This window comes from Protopterus annectens, chromosome 7.part1, assembly GCF_019279795.1.
Source record: "Protopterus annectens isolate FY-2018-M chromosome 7.part1, PAN1.0, whole genome shotgun sequence".
In the NCBI taxonomy this organism is placed as follows: domain Eukaryota; kingdom Metazoa; phylum Chordata; order Ceratodontiformes; family Protopteridae; genus Protopterus; species Protopterus annectens.
Genome location: NC_056740.1, coordinates 249,301,139 through 249,323,326, shown reverse-complemented (window position 1 = coordinate 249,323,326; position 22,188 = coordinate 249,301,139). Strand labels below are relative to the sequence as shown.

The 22,188-nt window shown below is 37.8% G+C and overlaps 1 protein-coding gene across 5 annotated transcripts in view; it reads right to left on the bottom strand.

Annotated features, from left to right (window-relative positions):
* The window catches only part of ARHGEF3 (Rho guanine nucleotide exchange factor 3), a 3,017,585-nt gene that overhangs the window by 274,087 nt on the left and 2,721,310 nt on the right, over positions 1–22,188 (bottom strand). For all 5 annotated transcript variants that reach the window (XM_044078691.1, XM_044078693.1, XM_044078692.1 and 2 more), the window contains one exon: positions 3,311–3,481. In XM_044078691.1, coding sequence (XP_043934626.1) covers positions 3,311–3,481 — 171 coding nt within the window. The remainder of the gene's footprint in view (positions 1–3,310; positions 3,482–22,188) is intronic.

Genomic DNA, 22,188 nt, shown 5'->3' with positions numbered 1-22,188 from the left:
AAAAACTGACCTTATCTCCTTTTGAACCAGCCTTTCAAACTGATTCAAGGGTCATCACTTGGAAAACTGTTTTGGTTATTGCTCTGACATCTGCAAGGTTGAGTCTCTGAGCTGTAAACTCTCATGCTGAGCCAACTTTATCTGGTTATTTGCAAGGACATGGTTGTTTTATGCTCTAATCCTTCTTTCATGTCAAAAGCTGTTTCTGAATTTACCATGAATCAAGCCATCAATCTCCCAGTTTTCTTTCCAGAACCTAAAAATAAGGGAGAGAAAATTCTGCTTACCTTGGATGTGCACAGGCATCTTAGGTAGTATCTTGACAGAATTAAGTCCTTCAAGAAAGCTAAACAGCTGTTTTTCCCCTGTTCTGGGGGGTAGGAAGGACCAACCTATATCTAAGCAAATGACTGCTTGTTGGTTGCCCTCTGCTATTGTTTTTTTGTAACTCCCACCATGGAAAATTTATTCCAGGCAAGGTTAAGGCACATTCCTCCAGAGCATTATCATCCTCAGTGGTGTGGACTCTAAACGCTATATAGACAGCAACTTGGTCCTCTATTCATACTTTTACAAAGCACTAGAAAGTGGAGTCTTTCTCAAGTTCCAGAGCAGTCTATGCGAAAACCATTCTCCAGGGGGCTCCTGAACCCTTACCATTGCTTCATCCCGGTAGGGTTATTTTTGGGAGTATACCTATATACCACTGAAACAGTGTGAATGACACAGTACAGTTATGCAAGTCCTACTTACCTGTAACAGTAGATGTTTGAATTTCGCACTGCCTCAATGGCAGCACCCACCACCCTTACTTTGTATATATTAAGATGGTATCCAACATTGTTGGCTTTGGTTATTTGTGTTGGTGTTTATGGCTGAAAATTGGTTGGTTTCAGGCAATTCTTGCTTCTGGTCCTTCTTGGTTCATCCTACTTAGCTCTTAATGCCTGAATAACTGACTTTCTGTGACAGGGGTTAAGCTTCCCCTGATGGGAGTGGCTTAGCCAATCCCATATCACAGAGTCAGATGACGGGATTCTAAACTCTGGAAACATGCCAGTGTGAGTTTGTGCAGGCAGAGAACCCATATGCCACTGAGGCAGTGTGAAATTTGAAAATCTACTGGTACAGGTAAGTAGGACTTGTGTAAATGTACTTTTTATTTCTCTGTTTCATAACACATTTTTACATCTGTTTGTGAAGCTGTAATCATTTATAGATTTTAATTTATGTGGAAAGCATGTCTTATAAACAAGGGAATAAATACTAAAAGTTAAATTCCAAACCAGTGTTGCAAATAAGCATAGTCTTAACAGTGTCTGTTTAACGTGACTATTCATTACCATTGTTAAAAAGTCACTTAGTAGAATAAAAAGGCTGAGATATTGTCTCTGAAATTTAATTACACTGAGTATATCAAAGAACCTTTTAATTACTATAATTATTAGTTTTTAGTTCAGTAGTTGCCTTGTAAATCAATGTTAATAACAAAATTATGAACTATAACAATGTTTTTTCCATAATAAAATTTTATGACAGTGAAGAATAGCATTGATTTTCATTGTTGAAATACAGGCTAAGAGTTTGCTTATTCTGAAATTAGTACACAAACCTTCCCACTGCTAAAACATGTTGATGTGTAGAGTGCATTTATGTGTTAAAGCTGATAAATGTGCTCTGTTTACATTCTACAAGGCCACAAATGAGAAATTATTCACAAGTTTTACAATCCTGAGAATGCCTATCACAAAGGGTATTGAGACATGTTGATTCAGACTGCAAGAATGCATACAGTAAAAACCAAACATTCACATTCTCTCATGCTGTCCTTGAAATGGTGGCTAGATGTGAACGTCATTGTTCTATAACTCGACATGGTTCAGAGTACTCTGAGATGCAGAAGCAAACTTGGTTGAGAAAGTGGATAGTACAAAGTAGAGACCTGCAATGTTTTTTGACTCAAGAGTAACAAATACAATAGTGTAAGCCTGATCACACGTACAACAGCCACTGGAAATGTTATGACAAAAACAATACCGTTTGTGTGTGCTTGGGGGTTGGTGCGTACAAGCACAGTGTGTGGCTGTTTGTAACAGAAGATTCTGCGGGCACCTGCTTTTCCTGCAGCACCTCACACGTGTGTGCAAACCACTGCTTCAAGCTGGTTACTAATCAAAGCCACATCCAGAAGCTTAACAGCACTGCACAGTAGCAGGTCCTGTCTGCACAGGTAAATACAAACACTTTTCCATTAGAAAAAGTACAAATTCTGTACTAGTTGTACTTGATTTTTTTACTTCAGCTATCACCTGCAGAGTAGCACAGTGATGCAATGGTCAGTATCGCCGGCTGGAGAATGCATGTCCTCTAACTGCTGGTCTCCCATCACTTAATGATATATTACTTAAGTTGACTGGCTTTTCTTAAAACTGTCCTCTGTTTATTCTATGTAGCCTTTCCCATGGGTCTCTTCTATAAAGCAGCATTGAACTTTGTGGGACAAACTCAGCTAAAGAAATTAAGTATATTAAAATGTCACCCCAGACAAACTATAAAACAAAAACTGTAAGGAAAAAATCTCAAACTCACGGCATCCAGGCTACGACAAGTAATAAAAAGACAAATTCCATACAGTTTAGTCATTCCTTTTATAGAAACTTCAAGAACTAGATGCATTTCACTTCAGAGGTTTGAAAGGCTCTTCCTGCTGGGTTCAGGTCTAAGTTACTTGAATTGTGAGAGATGCTAGCTTACCACTCACTGCTATTGGTTAACATAACTCACTGCTGCTGGTTAACTGAATAATCACTGTACTAACCAGGATTATGTCCTTGATGGTATGTATCTTTATTATTACTTGATATGAAGTGACTGTTAATGTCTGTACGTTCTGCTCATGGCTGCCAAATCTAGTACAACTGTGGCATCAGCTGACAAAGACATGATGAAAATGGAAGCTATAAAACTTGTCAAAATGCTGTAAAATGCACACAAAGGTTTGAAAAAATGCATGAGGACCAAACCACTTCTAGAAACACAGCCTAATGAAGTCAACATGACCAATGACAAGGAAGCAGTCCCAGAGACAACCATGAAGAGCAGTGATGAGCCAAACAGCTCTCTAATACCGCCAGTCTTTATCAAGTCAGCAAGGCAAATACACAACAGAAACAGCATGGCACACTACAGCTCTAATCAAACAAGATCTTCACTTCCAGATAAACTAAAAAAAAAAAAATGGTGCAAGATAGATTTTTAACCTCTGGATGACATACAAGAGGGATAAGGTACAACATCTATGCAATGTTACCTCTTGACGTTTTATTTCCTTTGATGTAAGAAGCTGGTTTACACGCACATCAAATGTTTCACTCCACAGCTTGCTGTCTCGTCGCTTTGTAATTGGAGGTGGTGCATTTCTACCCCATGGTCGTGGTGCAAATAAGTCTGGGCGGCTGTCACTCCGAAAGCTGATGGAGCGCTAAAAAGCAGACAATGGCAGAAGCTTATCATCTGTTTTTCTGTGTCAGAAGCATTTACCACCCGAAAGTTTTAGAATACAGACATACATTAAATTGTATCTGTGAGTTTTAGTTACACATAAGTGATATTCAGTACATTATCACTAATCTGCTGTATAAATCTGCATTCTAGCTTCCAAGTTTTAAACTCTTTATTTTTTTTTGAAATACAGTGAATAAATAAAAAACTTACTAGAGCACAGAAGACGTTATAAGACATCTGGGAACACAGATTGACAGCAACCTCTCTTTTGACCACCACACTGCCACTGTGGTCAGAAAGTCCTTCTATGCGGCACATCTCATTACTAAGGGTTTTGCATCCAGGAAGAAAGAGGTCATCGTCTCCCTCTAATCTTCTTCCCTCATTAGGCCAATCATAGAGTACAATGCCCCATTTGGCATGTACCTCACTAGACACCTGCAACAACTGGAGAGGCCGCAAAAGTACCTCACAAAGAAGATCCTAGGCCTTAAACACTTGTCCTATATGGACAGACTCAAAAATCTCCAACTATTCTCTGTCATATATCACCTACATAGAGGTGATCTCTGCTTGACTTATAAAGCCATGTCTGATCCAGCTCTTTTAGAAATGCTACAGCTAAAGAAATCCCAATCCCTTCGCACCACATGCTCCAGAGACCTCAACCTCATTATCATAATCAACAGAACTTGCTGGAGGGACAGGTTCATAACCCAGATACTGCCCATGCTATGGAACAGACTTCCCATACATGTCAAACAGAGCACCTCACTGGCCCTCTTCAAGAGAAATCTTGATGAGTGGATAGGAAATATAAAATTAACCCTGGGGATCACTCCAGTGACTCTACTCAACAGGGGCACTGGAAACCAAGGTCAGGTGGCACGATGCCAGGGTAATCCTATGGGCTAGGCTTGTAAAGGCTCCAGGGCCATTAGCCTAGTACACACCTATGAACCTATGTTTATTTATTTACTTATTTACTGGGAAATTCTGACTGGACACAGGTCTTTTTTCAGCGGAGGCCTGAGGAGAAAAGCACCACAAGTAAACGTAAAATTGAGTTACAGTATTGATCTTGACATATATTAATAACAGAGCAAAAGATACATAGTAATAACATTCCAATTAGAACAAAAGAAACAGTAATAACATTCACTGAAATATATATAAAACAGAAATGGATACTTGTGGATACTTGTAACAGATTGGAGAAAACAGAGTATATAATACTATTGTAGTTACGTTGAAGGAGTAGTAGTATGAAGGTCAACATGCTCAGTAGCAGAAAATCGAGTGAGTATTATACTATTTGGGGTCGGAGTTTTTAGTTGGGATTGGGGCAGGGGCAGAGACAGTCTAATTTTAAGTGACACTTGAGTGCAGTCTTGAACTGACCACCAGATGGTAAGGTGGTTATATAGGGTGGGAGGTTGTTTCAGAGTTTGGGTATGGCGCAGGAGAATAAGGCTTCACCTGTGGAGTTTTAGGGTTTGGTGAACAGAAGATTTTTGCTGTTGGAGCATATGGTTCTAGAGAAGCAGTAAGTTTGGAGAAGGTTCTGAAGTGATGGGATTTTATGAGGATGGTTTACTAGTTTGTGGGCAAAAGACAGCTGATTCAGGTGAAGAAGTTGTGGGAGTTCCAGCCAGTCAAGTTCTCTTAGTGAGTGGCAGTGGCGGCTGCGGTAGGATGTGCCCATAGCAAATTCTGCTGTTTTATTATAGCAGGTTTCAAGCCTGTGTAAGTCAGACTGTCTAAGGTTGGTTAGTATAGGAGAGGCGTAGAGTAAGGTGGATGTAAGTTGGGAATTGGCAGTGGAGGTTTTAGCTGCCTTGGTTAGGTATAGTTTATTTCTATAATGTGCCCCAAGTTTTTTGTGTACTTTTTTATGGTAAGAGATGTTTACATCAAATTTGAGATCGTTGTCAATCTCCACACCAAGAAGTTTGGTGTGTTCTGAAGGGGAGATGGTAGTATCTTTGGCAAGGATCTTGAAGTGGGTGGGAGTTTGGCTGGCTTTGGAGCGTTGGAAGATAAGGAGTTTGGTCTTGTTAGGATGGAGTATAAGATGGGCGCTGTGTAGCCAGCTTTCTATTGATGAAAATGGCTCTTGTGTGATCTTGTGAAGTTCAGGTAGAGTGGGGGCACAGCAGATGAGTGTGGAGTCATCTGCATATTGTATGAGGGAAGCATGCTTTGTGGAGATATGCAGATTGTTGGTGAACAGGGAGAATAGTAGGGGGCCAAGAATGGAGCCTTGGGGGACTCCGAGAGTAATGGCGAGACGAGGAGATAGGCTGTCTTTCCAAACGACTAATTGTTGTCGGCCGGTAAGGTATCTTTGGAAGCAGGTGGTGGCAGAGTGGGAGAAAGAGAGATTAGTCAGAACAGAGAGTAGCATTTTGTGTGATACCATGTCAAATGCCTTAGATAGCTCTAGAAATATACCGGGGGAGAATAATCCATTGTTTTTATGATAGAGGATGGTGTTGGTGAAAGAGATCAAGGCAGTATTCCAATCATCAAGAAATAAATTCTTGGCTTACAAACAAACTTTGGATCTTAACTGATATAATTTCTTCTGGTATACAAATTCTAACAATGGCAGGTTTCAACATTATTATTACACTAAGTGGCAGTTTCATGCAACGACACTGTTTCTGGGTACTTCGAAAAATGCCAGCACACAGAAGGTAGGCAATTGGCATATTTACAGAGAACCCGATTTACTCCAACCTTCATTCAAGATTTGATTTTTTTTGCTGTCGCATTTCCTCTCTAGGATTTTGAAATTATGACAGATTTTACATCTTTGAACCACTTTTACAAACTGCCCTAACAACTTAAAATAATAAAGAGTATCATATGCTCTTTCCTTATACTTAAACATTCCCAGAAGTGACTTAAGAATCTTGAGTAAGACAGCACCAAGGAATCCAGAAGGAATGATAATCTTGCAAAGACCGAACATTTAGTCAACGTAGTATATAATCATCCACGGTGCTGCAGCGGTAGCATTGTTGCCTTACAGCAAGAGGTTCTCCCATTTGATTCCCGGCTGAAGTGCCTTGTGTGTGGAGTCTGCATGTCCTCCCCACGGTTGGGTGGGCGTTCGAAAGACATGCGTAAATGGGTGTGCCTTCGTTGAAGATTGAACATCGAGCTGGCACCTCGGTGTTCATGAAAATCTACTGTCAATCATTAGCGGATCTGAGTTCCGCTGTGGCGACTCCTAACCGAGAAATGCCGAAAGACAACAACAAGAAGTATATAAACACTATGTCAGATAATGCCCGTGGTGGACAGTAATTTCATTTGGAATTTTGGTGTCTTAACTTCACTATGGAACTCTGAAAGGACTACATAAGCGCAATGTGCTCAGAACTACTACTACTCCTAGATGTAATCCAGTCCTCAAGCCAGAAACACAACCTATCAGTTTTGGTCTCATTGTGGACTCAAATTATTATTAAATTAGAAGCATGGACTTGCTTTTCTTAGATCCTGCATTTCATGAGGGTCAAGATTTAAATGTTTTATACAGGCAGTTAAAAACACATAAATGATCCAGCTACCACTAAAGGAGCCATCAAACATTATTAACAAGCTGCAGCAAAATTTTCACTGAGGGCAGCCTTACTGTCAAATCAGTAAGGTATTTATTATAATGATCCAGAAAAATGTTATTTTTTCCAGCATATTTTATGCTATGGGCAACCAATTCTTAAACTTTGGCAGGAAATGCTGTTTACCTCAGACTTGCATTATTTAGAAAAAAACTTCTTCTTAGGTATTTCTAGCACTTAGTATCAAGGTACATGAAAAACCTTTCCAGTAGGAAAATATAAACTTTTAAGGAGAAAGCTATGCCTCTTCCTTCAGATTCTCATAAAATCACACCTCCTCTGCTTAGGATGTCTACATACCTTTCCGCCTCTCAGCTCAAGAAATCTGGACAAAGACAGAAATAGTGGGGGACAGAGGCCCACAAACAGGGAGAGATTTTAAATAGTGCTCCTATAAAAATAGCAAGTTACTGGAATAACAGGTTTTTATTTAAAACTCAGATGTCTGTCATTATTTATTATTATTTAGTGACTTTAATCATCAATGATTTGCCAGACAACCACAAATTTTATGAGGAAGTTAAGGAATAGACCAAAAATATGAGGTAAAATCTGGACAGTTGATAGGTGTGGATGTCTAGAACACATCCATTTATTAGGATTAAATAAATGGCTGGGCACACTGGATGGCTTTGTTCAAACATGGCCCTCACAGTTACAGCAATATTTAAGCAAAGTAAACAAAACAAAAAAATATATATAAAGATATAACAATTACAGAAATATGGACTTACACAGGGAACAAGATGCACAAAAGCACACTATAAACCAACATTTCAAAACAATGCATTTCAGTTGGCTACTGCTACCTGATTCAACTAAAAACGGATGAATCAGAAAACTCATCTTGTAGTTTAATTAATATCCCTTATGGTGAGAAGCAGTAGCGTTGTCGCCTCACAGCAAGACGTTGTCGAGCTCGATTCTCAGCTAGAGCATCTTTTGTGTGGAGGCATGCGTGAATGAGTATGCCTTCATTGAAGGTTGCACATCAGGGCTGGTAACTCGGCACGTAAAAATCAACTACCAAACATTAGCGGACCGGAGTTCCGCTGTGGCGACCTCTAACTGGAATAAGCCGAAAGAAACAACAACAACTGATCCTCCTTACTTGTGAATGAATGTCACTCCCTGGTAATTACAGTCAATGTCAGAAGGTCAACAAAGGCAACCCCCCTCGCCAGTACATTCTCATGAAAATACCTTACCTCTTTTCAAACTTTCTTTCCTCAGAACCTTGGAGAAATGGCTTACATTTAACAAGTGCATAAAAAAAATAAAAAAAAACCTTGAAACAAAATGGGTATTTATTTTCAAACATTATGAATTCAAGTCATTTTTTGTATCTTTACCCGTAACATTGCGAATGCCTTGTGGTGCCGTAATGAAATGGTCAATGAAAGCATGGCCCCAAGTCACAGTTCTCGTATCTAATCTCCTCCTTATAGCACAAGTATTCTCATATTCATTTAGCACGTACAATTCAGGTATGCTGGTTAGACTTGTACAAAAAGGCCATTTTCATCTAAAAAGTGTCTCCATGAGTGTGCCCTTGCCAACAGTTTACACTTCAGCAGTGAGTAGTCCCATCATGCCTCTATTCTTCCATCCCAGTTAAAACCCACGATAATTTACACCAAACTGATTGCATCAGCTGCTAGCAAACTTTGTCACTGTGGCCTTTTAAGACCGACATGATCCGAGAGAATCAAACAATGTTACCACCTAAACCCAAACAATGCAAATCTACATTTAGTTGAAGAACTTTGATTCCCCTGCCACAGACCCCCACTCTAGAATGCCCAATGATCCTTTTTCTTCTGAATGTTTCTTCCCAACATTACAGAATGAACCCGTCCCACCTGTTTCCACATCACTATGACAGTGCAGAAAGAGCAAGACTGTATGCCATGTGCTACTTTTCAATTTTTTCATCCTCTCCTACTGTATGGATATCCCCAATGTGCCTTTTCATCAGAGAAACTTCTGCAGGGATGCATCCACCCAGCTTCTCATCCTAACAGCAACTTCATGCCTAATGATTCTGGTTTACTGAACATATTTTTTTGGTCTTCTTTACCGTTAACCACAGAACTGTTTTCATTTCTTTTCTATTTTATGAGTAAACTATGTCTGCTGTATCCTGGTATGCATATGAAAACTGTCAAACTTTGCCCATTGGGTCCCAGCTGGTTGCCAAATATGAATTACAGAAACAGATAAAGATAAATACATTCTAAAGTTCTGCATATCTTCAAAAGCTGTAAAAGATTTTAATTCAGGAGTAACTAGAAACCCCTATGCAAGCACATTTGTACAGTGATGTACATAAAGTTAAACCCATGCAACTCCAGCTAGGCAACCAGATGTGTGGAAGTTTGACTCAGACCTCACTGGAAAGTGTATGTTTCTCCTGCGTCAAACCACAAGAAAGTTAACTGTTCCTTTGGATATGTCCCAACCAGCTTGCATGAGAAGTTGTGTATCAATTACTCCACAAGGACTTGACAATTTAACAGTCTGAACATTTGTTTTCAGCACACGGCAAAATTATATATTTTAAAAAGGCATTCTAATATGTCTGGCAGTCATGACAGTCTGCTATTTGGCTTTTAATAGGCTGGAAGTTATTATTATGATTGATAACTATTTCACTAATTTACCATACTGTTGCCATGAGCCAAAAAAAAATTGTTACCTGTAACTGCTCTAAAATGATTAATGCTGTATCATTTATTTCTGTAACACTTCATATTTTGATGTTACCTTATTGACTTTATTATACAATTTGTTTATATACGCAACAGCAAAATGAAATAAGCAAATGTCTCATGCGACGCTCCAGTAAGAAAAGACGGCAGGCAGTATGATCCACAGCATTCTAAAAGTGAGACCAATGCTCATTTCTAAAGGTGGTAATCCCTATAAAATGTGATTACCAATAGTAATGCTACGTGGAAATGCTACAGGCTTCAAAGGAAGTCTATCCAAAGGAACACGTGGAAAACTGCACTCTTGACATCTGGGAAGCATACTGGCTTGTGTAAAAGCAGGGAGGCGGACATGAGGGAGTTAATAAAATCTCTGTCCCAAAACTTCCCAGTTACTGAATCATCAGTGAGGATGCCTTTGTGAAGTTCCACAGTTTGAGCCTTACAGTAAGATGACTGATATGGCATTTTCTAGCCTGGGATTAGGATAGGCTGGTTACGGACGGTTACGTCACCTCTTCAGATGTGCAAGTATTTAACCCTGTTACAAAGGTTTAAGAGAAGAGTTTAGCCAGTTAGCAACTTGCTTTGCTCACAAAGTGGGTTGTGGTGCATGAATTTAAGTGAAATTATGTGAGTGACATTTTGTTTCTAATATATTGCTTCAAGTGCTGACATTCAGCCCCCCGTCTCCACCCTCCAGCATCATGCCTGTAAATCATAGTCTACAAAAAGCACACTATCAGAAGGCTTTAATGATGAGAAGCTAAGCAATCCCAGTCCACTCGATTCCAATTGTCTCACCATCACTGTCGAGTCTTGTTCCAATTAGACCTTAAAGCTGGCTGCAAGACAGCCCTGATGGCTATAACATGTGGGACTAGTTAGCTAGCAAGTACACCACCAAAACAGATCAAACAGCAGTTGCATGCACTTAAGTATCTGCACTACTCCATGCAAATCTTGTTCCCAAAAATAGTAGCATCTAGTATTCTGGTAACTACACACATTATACTGCAAGCACAGCTGCAGCTTAAATGTGGCAGCACTGCTATCAGTGAATACCCAACAGTGGAAAGCATGTGTGCAACTTTTACAGACTGTAATAGACACAGTTACATGATTTTTTTTTTTGCTACTTTTCCCATTTCTTGCAAATTAATGAAAGAAAGGCTTGCAAATACAGTATTACAATATACTTCCTCACTGCTGCCAGCCTTTTTTTTAAACAGGTATGCCCACTGGACACAAGGGGAACTGTCAATGTAAGTGACTTGCTCAGAATCACAAAGTAAGCAAATGAAGGCTGAAGGAATCAAACTCTGGACTACAGGAAACAGTTCGAGAACAGCTTAGTGTGCAGTCATTATCAACAATATTGTTAAAATTCTGTTTTCTCTCTTTCCTACCACCACTATATTTTTTACAAAGCCACAACTTGGAAACATTTCAGTATCTGAGTTTGAAAATAATCTGCGAAGTGCAAATCCATATCCCACAGGTGAGCTGTTTAGCTAAAGGTCTGAGCTTGCAAACATAAGCAAAAATGAACCACTGATATTTATATGAAAGAAGACAAACTGTCAAGGCCTTGTGAGTTAAGGGTAAGTGTACACATTTAAAGAAATTTGAGTTATCAAACACTACTGTGCACAGATTTTCTCTTTTGTACATAAACTCAGTGCCCGTTATACATACACAGTACAGTCAATTATCCGAATGTCACTTATCTGAACCAACCTTCCAAAGTTTTAGGGTAGAAAAAATCATAAAGTCTGAACATGTAAACATTATACATATTCACTCGAGCATGTTTTTTGAGCTTGTAGCCAGCTCGTATGAAAAATATTCTTTGTCCACTGGAATCGCTGAATGGTTGAAAAGTGTTTTCCTGTGTGCAGAAAAAGCAGGATTTTAGAAGATTTTTACCTGGTTCAATTATGTTTGATTATCCGAACTACTCTAGGTCCCAATTAGTTCGGATAATCGACTCTCTACTGTATTAACAAATAAGGATCCGAGGACAAAAAAAGAATAAAAAGGCAGGATCACTAAAAATTACGGAAATACCCACCTTAACAGTAATGGCTCAGATGAAAAATAATGTATTGGGGATCTTGGGGTCTCCAGCTGTGACTTACTAGTCAAGCCCCTTATGTGTAAAGCTGAATTATACTTTACAACTTCTTGTAGCAGGCCGTAAACAATGGAACAGGCTGTTAGTGCAAGGTACAGCAAATAGCACCCAGTTTTCAAGGCCAAGTCTAGTGGATAAAAGTAAAACATACTGTTCTATATTTTGCTACAAAAATTAAAGCACATGATGCCCCATAGTTTGTTAACACTATATGACACAAACACAAAGATCATAAATAAGACTAGGACAAATTTAGCCCCACTCCATGGCTGCTACACAAGATTTTGTTGTTCTTGTGGACAAAGTAGAATTGATGGAAAACCCAAAACCCACAGGGAATATAAACAGGATTATGTGAAGCCATCAGGATTTAACTACAGTAAATGTGCCAGCCTGTAGGACAAGACACTTGAATTGCAGTCTATATATATATATATATATATATATATATATATATATATATATATATATATATATATATATCTATATATTCATACAAATTGTAGGTACAGTAAGTGGTAACATTAATTACAGACCAGGCAAACATATTCACCAATAACATTTTGGAAAAATACAGACCTAGTGCTTACACAGTACAGTACCCTGAAATAAAATAGTGAGTACGTGGACAGCACATTATATGAAGTCTAAGAACTTTAAAGAAGCAACAAGCAACAGCCATAATCAATGCACCACATAAAGGAATATCAGCCCTCTGTTTCTCCTTATTTGGTCAGATAAAAAACATAAATGGATCAGATTACATGAAATTTGGGAAATTCTATAACCAATAATCAATGTACATTATAAAATGCATAACATGTACAACAGGTAAGTCTTCAGTTTCTTTTTGAGGTACCATCTAAAAAATGGTCTAAACTAGTCATATGCCAGTCTCCAACATTTGAAATTATATACATTTGAAATTATATACATTCACCGGTTTCCTGTACAAAAATACAAGCTTCACTGTACACCGCTCTCTCCTCATGTGATGAATGCAACATGCCTCATGTGTTTCCTGCTTACTTCATGTTGACTTTGAGGGATCAATATCCAAAAATGCAAGGAAAAGCCTCACTGGAAATGTTGGATAAAAAACCCGGTCCAGTTCATACAGAAAGAAAAGAGTAAAAAGACAGTGTCCTGTAATGTCCTCTGTTCTTCTGTCATACATCTGTCTTATATGCATAACTTGTCCTGTAATGTCCTCTGTTCTTCTGTCATACATCTGTCTTATATGCATAACGTGTCCTGTAATGTCCTCTGTTCTTCTGTCATACATCTGTCTTATATGCATAACTTGTCCTGTAATGTCCTCTGTTCTTCTGTCATGCATCTGTCTTATATGCATAACTTGTCCTGTAATGTCCTCTGTTCTTCTGTCATGCATCTGTCTTATATGCATAACTTGTCCTGTAATGTCCTCTGTTCTTCTGTCATACATCTGTCTTATATGCATAACTTGTCCTGTAATGTCCTCTGTTCTTCTGTCATACATCTGTCTTATATGCATAACGTGTCCTGTAATGTCCTCTGTTCTTCTGTCATACATCTGTCTTATATGCATAACTTGTCCTGTAATGTCCTCTGTTCTTCTGTCACACATCTGTCATATGCATAACTTGTATGACAGAAGAACAGAGGACATTACAGGACAAGTTATGCATATAAGACAGATGTATGACAGAAGAACAGAGGACATTACAGGACATCTGTCTTATATGCATAACTTGTCCTGTAATGTCCTCTGTTCTTCTGTCATACATCTGTCTTATATGCATAACTTGTCCTGTAATGTCCTCTGTTCTTCTGTCATACATCTGTCTTATATGCATAACTCTTAAAGGAGAGTATGGCTGCAGCACTTAGGAAATGCCCTTCCCAAAGACAGCCCTGCCTATCTGAGGCTGGCAGCTTGGCACAGAGATTAGGAGAATGAACTGCTACACATAAATCCTGGGTTGGACTTCCACAGCTTCAATCATACTGTGTGACTCAGAATAATCATTTAGCTCCTGGGTCAGCCCTGAAAAGGGACTGTGTGTCCATTGAGTCCGCCTGGTTAACAAATTACATTATTATTATTGCTATTACTACTACTACTAAATACCTACCATTCATCCCACTCTGCCCTCATCTGTTTGAACTTCTCTTTCTTGTCTTCAATCTCTGTGCTTCCTTCTACAGCCACTGGCTGTGTGAAGTTATATTTTATAAATGATAAACTGGCCAGAATACATGCTGCACTTATTCATAAACGTCAGACACGTGCCCTTGCTGACATCTCAGCCAAACAGCAGAGATAAACATCTAGACCTTGTTACTTGGACAAAAAGTAATAATGCAGGAAAATCATACTGCAACAAGCTAATATACTACAAAATATACATTACAGTGAGATTAAAAGAAGACAAGGTGCAGGCTTTGAGTCTCACAAGGGATAACTGAAGGGATAATGAAGGCCTACAGGTGTCAACTCTTTTTTTGGATATGTCCAAAGCATTTGACATAGTCTCACACCAAATCCTGCTACACAAACTAAATCAATATCACCTATCAAAATCCACTCTTACCTGGTTCCAAAGCTACTTGACAGGTACTAAGCTGTGAAATGGGAAAATTCTCTCTCTCCTCAGCTGCCCATAACTATAGGAGTCCCACAGGGTTCTATCTTAGGACCATTACTATTCAGTGTCTTCACAAATGACCTCCATAACTCCACACAGCATGCATCTATCATTCAGTATGCAGATGACACTACCTTAATCTGTGCTGCACAAAACATTCCCACCCTCCTGCAAACAACTCAGCTAGCATTCTCTGACATTGAAAACTGCCTTACCAAAGCCCAACTTATCCTCAATCCAAAGAAATCTCAACTTATGATTATAACCAGTTCTAACAAAAACACTGATAACAGTCAATTCACTATCTACTCCACAAATGCTACTCCAATCACTCCAGTGGCACAGGTTAAGCTATTGGGAATAACCATAGACTCCCACCTAAAATGTGATAGTCATCTCAACTTAACTATTAAAAAAGTACATGCCAAACTGTGATCACTCTACCATATCAAACCATTTCTTACCAACAACACAAGATCAACCATTGCTCGTTCCCAACTTCTATCCACCCTACTCTATGCATCCCCCATTCTGACTAATCTCAACAAAACTGAACTAAGCAAAATGGAAGCCTGCTATAACAGAACTGCCCGCTTTGCTGCAAATTGCTCATATAGAACTCATCACTGTACTGCTTTGAGACAGCTCCACTGGCTTGAACTGCCCAACCTCCTAACTTACAATCAGCTCTGCCTCTATCATTCTATCTATTACCTCCCCAATAAGTGTCCTGCCCTCAAAAATCTAGTACATCATCACTCAGCCAAAATGCCTCTTAGATCATCAAGCAAACTACTACTAAAAGTCACCAACAGCTACAATAGCTTTGGATGCGCTATATAGTAGTTCAGTGGCTAAAAAATGGAACTCTGTCCCCATTAGCATTCAAAACACATCATCCAAAGCCTCCATTAAAGACCTCATCAGGCAACATCTCAAGCAAATTTGACAGTGCCATGATTGCTCCCCAGGCTAGTGAAAGTGGATAAGGTACACATACTAAATCTAGAGTACTTGATAATAGTTTTCAATCTTACTCACAAACACTGGCTAATCTACAATGAATGCACTGTACCTGTGTACTATGTATGTATTCTACCTATGTTCCAAATTCAGCTGTACACCACAAATCTATTAATTACCTTTATTTTTAAATTAATATTTTTTGTTTGTTCTCTCCACTGTAACTGTTGATGTGCCGCATACCAGTGTAAAAACATGTCTTTTGTAATTTGTGTGTATACTGACCACGTCTAACTAAATGTATCTGTAATTTTTCTTTGAGGAGCTTTTCTCCCCAGGCCTTTTCGGCTCAGTCAGACACCCCCGGTTAATAAATGTAAAATAAATAATAAAATAATTGGCTAGGCTTAAAAAGCCTCACAAGGGCAGTTAACTTCATACTAACCTATGAAACTATGAAGTTCAGCTCCAACAAGTCTGCTGTCACTTCCATTGTGTCTACCTGAAATCTTCTGTTGCATCTAAAAAGACAACTTGTATTTCTTTTCGTAATTTGAATCTTGCCTGCACTACCACTATCCAAGTACAGTTACTCCACTGGCTGAAATGTTTTCTGCGTAAAGTTCATGGTTTGGGGTGGCCTCAAGGCTCAGATACTGCCACTGTCTGTATCCACTTTGCATCTGAAAGATCAAAGCTCTGCAAGAATCTTAACACCTAACAGTGTAATGAGGTAGTCAATGCCAAAGCTCCCTCTCATCTCTCATGCTTGGACAGTCTAGATAAGGTGCAAATGTGTCAGGAAAGGACAGCAAGATAAAGTGATGGGTCAGGAAGAACAAAGTCCTAGCAGAAGAAAGTAGAAGCTAATGACAACAATACAGCAGTCACTGATAAAGCCTATCTACTAGTAGGACCAGTGCAGGATATCTCACTTTAAGAAAGTCAGGAAAAATCTGGGCACAGCACTAAAGGGGTGGGGGGGGGGCAATCAAATTAATTAATTTATTTCTGGTTTATTCTTCAGTAAAAACAAAGAAAATGGATGAGTGCGCTTTCGCTTAGAGCTTCATCAGATCCCAGCTATAAGCGAAAGCGCGCTCAACATTTTCTTTGTTTTTAACTGAAGAATAAACCAGAGTTGAACATTATATATTTCCGCTTTTGCTCCGTTTTTGCCATTGTTGATATTTTAGTTTTTAAAGAAGTGTAGTCACGAAGCATTCACTTGGTTGGCTAGCAGTGAATCTCTTGTTTTTAATTTATTTATTTACTGGAATTGTCCATCTTGGCATAAGTTGTCTCTTTTCAGAGGTAGCCTGGGGAGAAATGTTCCAAGTATGAACACATGTACAAAAGGTACATAAAGCCGGTAAGAAAAATTACAATGACTTTATAAGCAATTTTTAAGAATGAATGGAAACAGAACACACTGTAAAACAAAAGCAGAATTTTGCAAAAGGCAGCAGGATATATCAACAGTTAAAAAAAATTGTATGCCATGAATAACACCCAGTGTATGAGTACAACTATTGAAAACAAAGAAAGTGGAAGGAAAGAAAAGAGAAAGTCATCTGTGAAAGTAAGCTTTTAAAAAGTGAGGTTTGAGAAAAAAGTACTTAAGTAACATGCAAAAGTCAAAAATGCCCATAAAACACTATAAGTCCCAAGTGATGAAGATAGCTTAAAAAGAAGAAAAATACTGGGACATGGCTCCAAAATCCAAACGAAATATAAGACTCCAAGATCCAAACGAAGAATAAATTAATAAAAATAGGCCTTTATTCAAAAACACAAGCGCTTTCACATAGCTTCTTCAGGTGTATGTTAATCAACTGGAGGACACACCTATATATATATATATATAGAAGGAATCACATGTTCACATTCCAATTAGATTAAAGGTGCAAAACTATCTTATAAAATACATATATAAATGAGTACATTCTTAATAAAATACTTTCATATGAATAAAAATATATATATAAATGTACTACACAATATATATAAAAAATCAAAGGAATATTTTAGGAATATTTTACTATATAAAATGTATACAAAAAGTCATCTTCTCAAGCCTCTGGTATGTAGTATGGGTTTCAAAGGTATACATTCATTGAGACCATGTCCTATATTAGATCTCAACATCACTATCCATCTAGCTTCTGTTTCTTCAGTCCTAAGTCTGACATCCCCACCTCTATCACTCTCAAAGGACTTGGATAGTACTTTAAACAAAAATTTATGAGAATCACCCATGTTATTAACATGCTTAGCCAACGCATTAACTTTGGATCCCTTTTTAATATGGTAAACATGTTCCCTTATTCTCTCTCTTAAAGTACGATCAGTTTTGCCAACATAAAAATGTTGACAGGTGATACAATGGGCAAGATAAACAACATGTGAACTCGCACATGTAGCATGCACTCCAAACATCCAGACACAGATAAGCTTTTTGATATTAAACGACAGAGATGTATCTATATAACTACATTGCCCACATTTGCCACAGGGTTTAGTGCCGGGCAACAATTTTTCTCCCATAAATTCTTTAACTCCACACAGTCTTCTCTGTAAATTCTTTTTGTTCCTAAATGTAAATTGAGGTTTCAGACCTACAATATTAGATATGCTAGGTTCAGTCATTAAGACCTCCCAATGTTTGTTAATAATGCCAGTATATTTACCGACAACACTTGTGTATGGAATGCATACTTTTAACCTATCTTTCAAAAAAGTTTGTTTGAGTACAGGTCTTGAAAAAAATCTTGTTGATGATTGTTTTATTCTGTGGAAAGGCACTGTTGATCAACTCATTGAGTTTACCGAATATCTGAATCAGACCACTACTTTTTTAAGGTTTACGTTAAATTACTCAATAACAGGAATTAATTTCTTAGATGTCTTTGTTGAAAGAGATTCTGCTGGCAAGATTACCACCAGGATGTTCAGGAAAGAATGTAGAGTTAATAACCTGTTATCTAGAGACAGCATGCACCCACAATATGTTTTCAACAATGTTGCCCAAAATCAGTTTTATAGAGCTTCCAGGCTAAGTGTTGGGACCTGTGAATATGAGAGACAAATGCTTTTAACTACCACAGAATTAAAGGAGAGAGGTTATCAACACACTATGGTGACTAAGAATGAAGAGGTTGTTAGACAACTAAGGCATACTAGAGCTAAACCCTATTTTTCAAGACCTGTACTCAAACAAACTTTTTTGAAAGATAACAGGTTAAAAGTATGCATTCCATACACAAGTGATATCGGTAAATATACTGGCATTATTAACAAACATTGGGAGGTCTTAATGACTGAACCTGGCATATCTAATATTGTAGGTCTGAAACCTCAATTTACATTTAGGAACAAAAAGAATTTACAGAGAAGACTCTGTGGAGTTAAAGAATTTATGGGAGAAAAATTGTTGCCCGGCACTAAACCCTGTGGCAAATGTGGGCAATGTAGTTATATAGATACATCTCTGTCATTCAAACATCCAGACACAGATAAGCTTTTTGATATTAGAGTGCATGCTACATGTGCGAGTTCACATGTTGTTTATCTTGCCCATTGTATCACCTGTCAACATTTTTATGTTGGCAAAACTGATCGTACTTTAAGAGAGAGAATAAGGGAACATGTTTACCATATTAAAAAGGGATCCAAAGTTAATGCGTTGGCTAAGCATGTTAATAACATGGGTGATTCTCATAAATTTTTGTTTAAAGTACTATCCAAGTCCTTTGAGAGTGATAGAGGTGGGGATGTCAGACTTAGGACTGAAGAAACAGAAGCTAGATGGATAGTGATGTTGAGATCTAATATAGGACATGGTCTCAATGAATGTATACCTTTGAAACCCATACTACATACCAGAGGCTTGAGAAGATGACTTTTTGTATACATTTTATATAGTAAAATATTCCTAAAATATTCCTTTGATTTTTTATATATATTGTGTAGTACATTTATATATATATTTTTATTCATATGAAAGTATTTTATTAAGTATGTACTCATTTATATATGTATTTTATAAGATAGTTTTGCACCTTTAATCTAATTGGAATGTGAAGATGTGATTCCTTCTATATATATATATATATATATATATATATATATATAGGTGTGTCCTCCAGTTGATTAACATACACCTGAAGAAGCTATGTGAAAGCGCTTGTGTTTTTGAATAAAGGCCTATTTTTATTAATTTATTCTTCGTTTGGATCTTGGAGTCTTATATTTCGTTTGGATTTTGGAGCCATGTCCCAGTATTTTTCTTCTACTTAAGTAACATGTTACTTAAGTACTTTTTAAAGTCAATTCCAAAAAAAAAAAGAGCTAAACAAACACCCTATCTAGCTCTTGGATCTGATCCTGCCAGGACCCAACATAAATCGTGCCCCACCCCCCACTTTACTTCTATTACATTTTTTTTACAGCTCTAACTCTCATAAATTTCCTACTATGGGATAACTCTGCTTCACCCAAATATGTGATATATCAACCTGTACTACAATTTATGTTTCATTCTCTGCTACAATCTATGTTTTCAGTTTTGTATTTCTCTCATGCTATGTAAAAGCATATGCCTTGCTTTCTATTTCTACCCTCCCACCCATCCTCCTCGCTCATATATTTCTTATCTTTTTTTACCTTAGTTATACACTACCATACATCTATTACTAAGTCAAAGTTAATCAGGGGATATCCTACATTAATTCTCACTTTTCCATACCTTTCCCTTTTACTGGACTAACTATGACTTTTCCTAATGCTCATTAGAATTATTATCTATTACCTATGTATTGTATACGAAGTTATGACTATCCTGTTTATTATCTGCATGACTGGAGCTTTTATTACAATATTTTGTATGTTATCTAGTTAGCATTCTACACCAAGATATACTGTACAATGTTATTCATATGTGAGATGGAGCTTTTCTCCCTGGGCCTCTGCTGAAAATGGACATGTATCCAGTTGGAATTTCCTGGTCAACAAATGTAAAATTTGTATTATGCCACTTAAAGGACAACAGTGGGATTCTATTATTAAATGCTCAATTCTCTGTCCTTTTTCTCACTATTTACTGTCCCTGCTATGAATAAAGAATATAGCATTTAAAATATTTTAAATTGACTGTTTCTCTCCACTAGAACAGTACCTTACCTTACTGTGGTGGTTTCACTTTCAATAAACTTTTATCCCACCCTGGAAAAACTTGCTGCAGCCTTGAATTGATTGATGTCATCAAGGTCACTGAATACAGGCAGTTTTCTGGCCAATTTTCTCCCCAAACTGACATCACCAGGACCGTCCAAAAAACCCACCCATGTGTTGATGTCAAAGGTTCCCGGCATACCTCTCAACCTCTTAAAGCAAGAAATCTGGACAAAGCTATAAATAAAAGTGGGACAAAGACCCCAAAATAGGGACAATTTTTAAATATTGCTCTTATAGACTTAGAAAGTTGATAAAATAACAGGCTTTGCATTAGCATGAATTTTCTGAAGGGTAAGAAGTCTGAAACTCAAATGACTGTCATTATTTTCTAACTTCAATCTTTAATTATTTGCCAATGATTTGCCAGAAAAATACACGTTTATGAAAAATGGACCAAAGATATGAGGCAAAAATCTGAACAGTTGAGAGGTATGCTTCCTGGTCCTTCCCCTACCCATACAGAAAGTAAAGGCTAGAACAAGGAAACAGTATATGAGTCAGGTCGCCTGCTGTGAGCTGTCAATCACAGCAGGTAACAGCACAAATTACTCTTAGCACTTTGACAGCTAGGGAAGTTAGGTGTGAAGGGGGATGGGAGATGAGTTAAAGTAGTACAATTCAGGCTTCACAAAAGACTGCAGTTTGGCCATTCTAAAAAAGAAGCAGCAGGAAAAAGCACTTTGAAAGTCTGTTCTGTGGCATTTGCACTGTTTGTGTTTCAAGTAGTCATTGAACAGCATGAAATGTTACTTAAAACTGACTGAAAGACAGCAGTGTATGCATGTAAAATCAATGTAGTGACAGGAGCTTTAGGAAGAAAGAGGCCTGCATGATGTAATTTTTTAACAGACAAGCACTGCATTGTGGGATACCTAGAGGCAGACCAAACAATCAGAATTAATCCAAGATGCCAGACCCCATGTGGTCAGACTCAGAAATTATGTATAAAAATATTTAAAACCCTGTAAATAGTCCCAGAGTTTTGTTAAAATGTAGGAAACACCAAACCATGACGAAATAAACAAGTTTTTTGAGTCTGTGGGTGTGGTTCTCCTATAAAGATTTACTGTGATTTCTATATTAGTACCAAGCAGTCTTTATGTGAAAACAGAGCTGCACTCCACCTTGGAAAGTTATATAATGTTTTTCATTAAAAAATGTTGACATACTTAAATGTTTTAATAGCCTTTTATTACTACTTTCTCTTTTAAAAAGATAATATTAAGCTAAAGCAAATATAACTGTTGCAAATACTGCAGCCTATTAAGTGTATAACATTTATGGAAAATATGATTACCACTGGTGGAACAGAACCCAAGAAACTGAAATGAAATTTGCTTCTGAACCATGCACCCATTTACAGTTCTTTTAGCTTT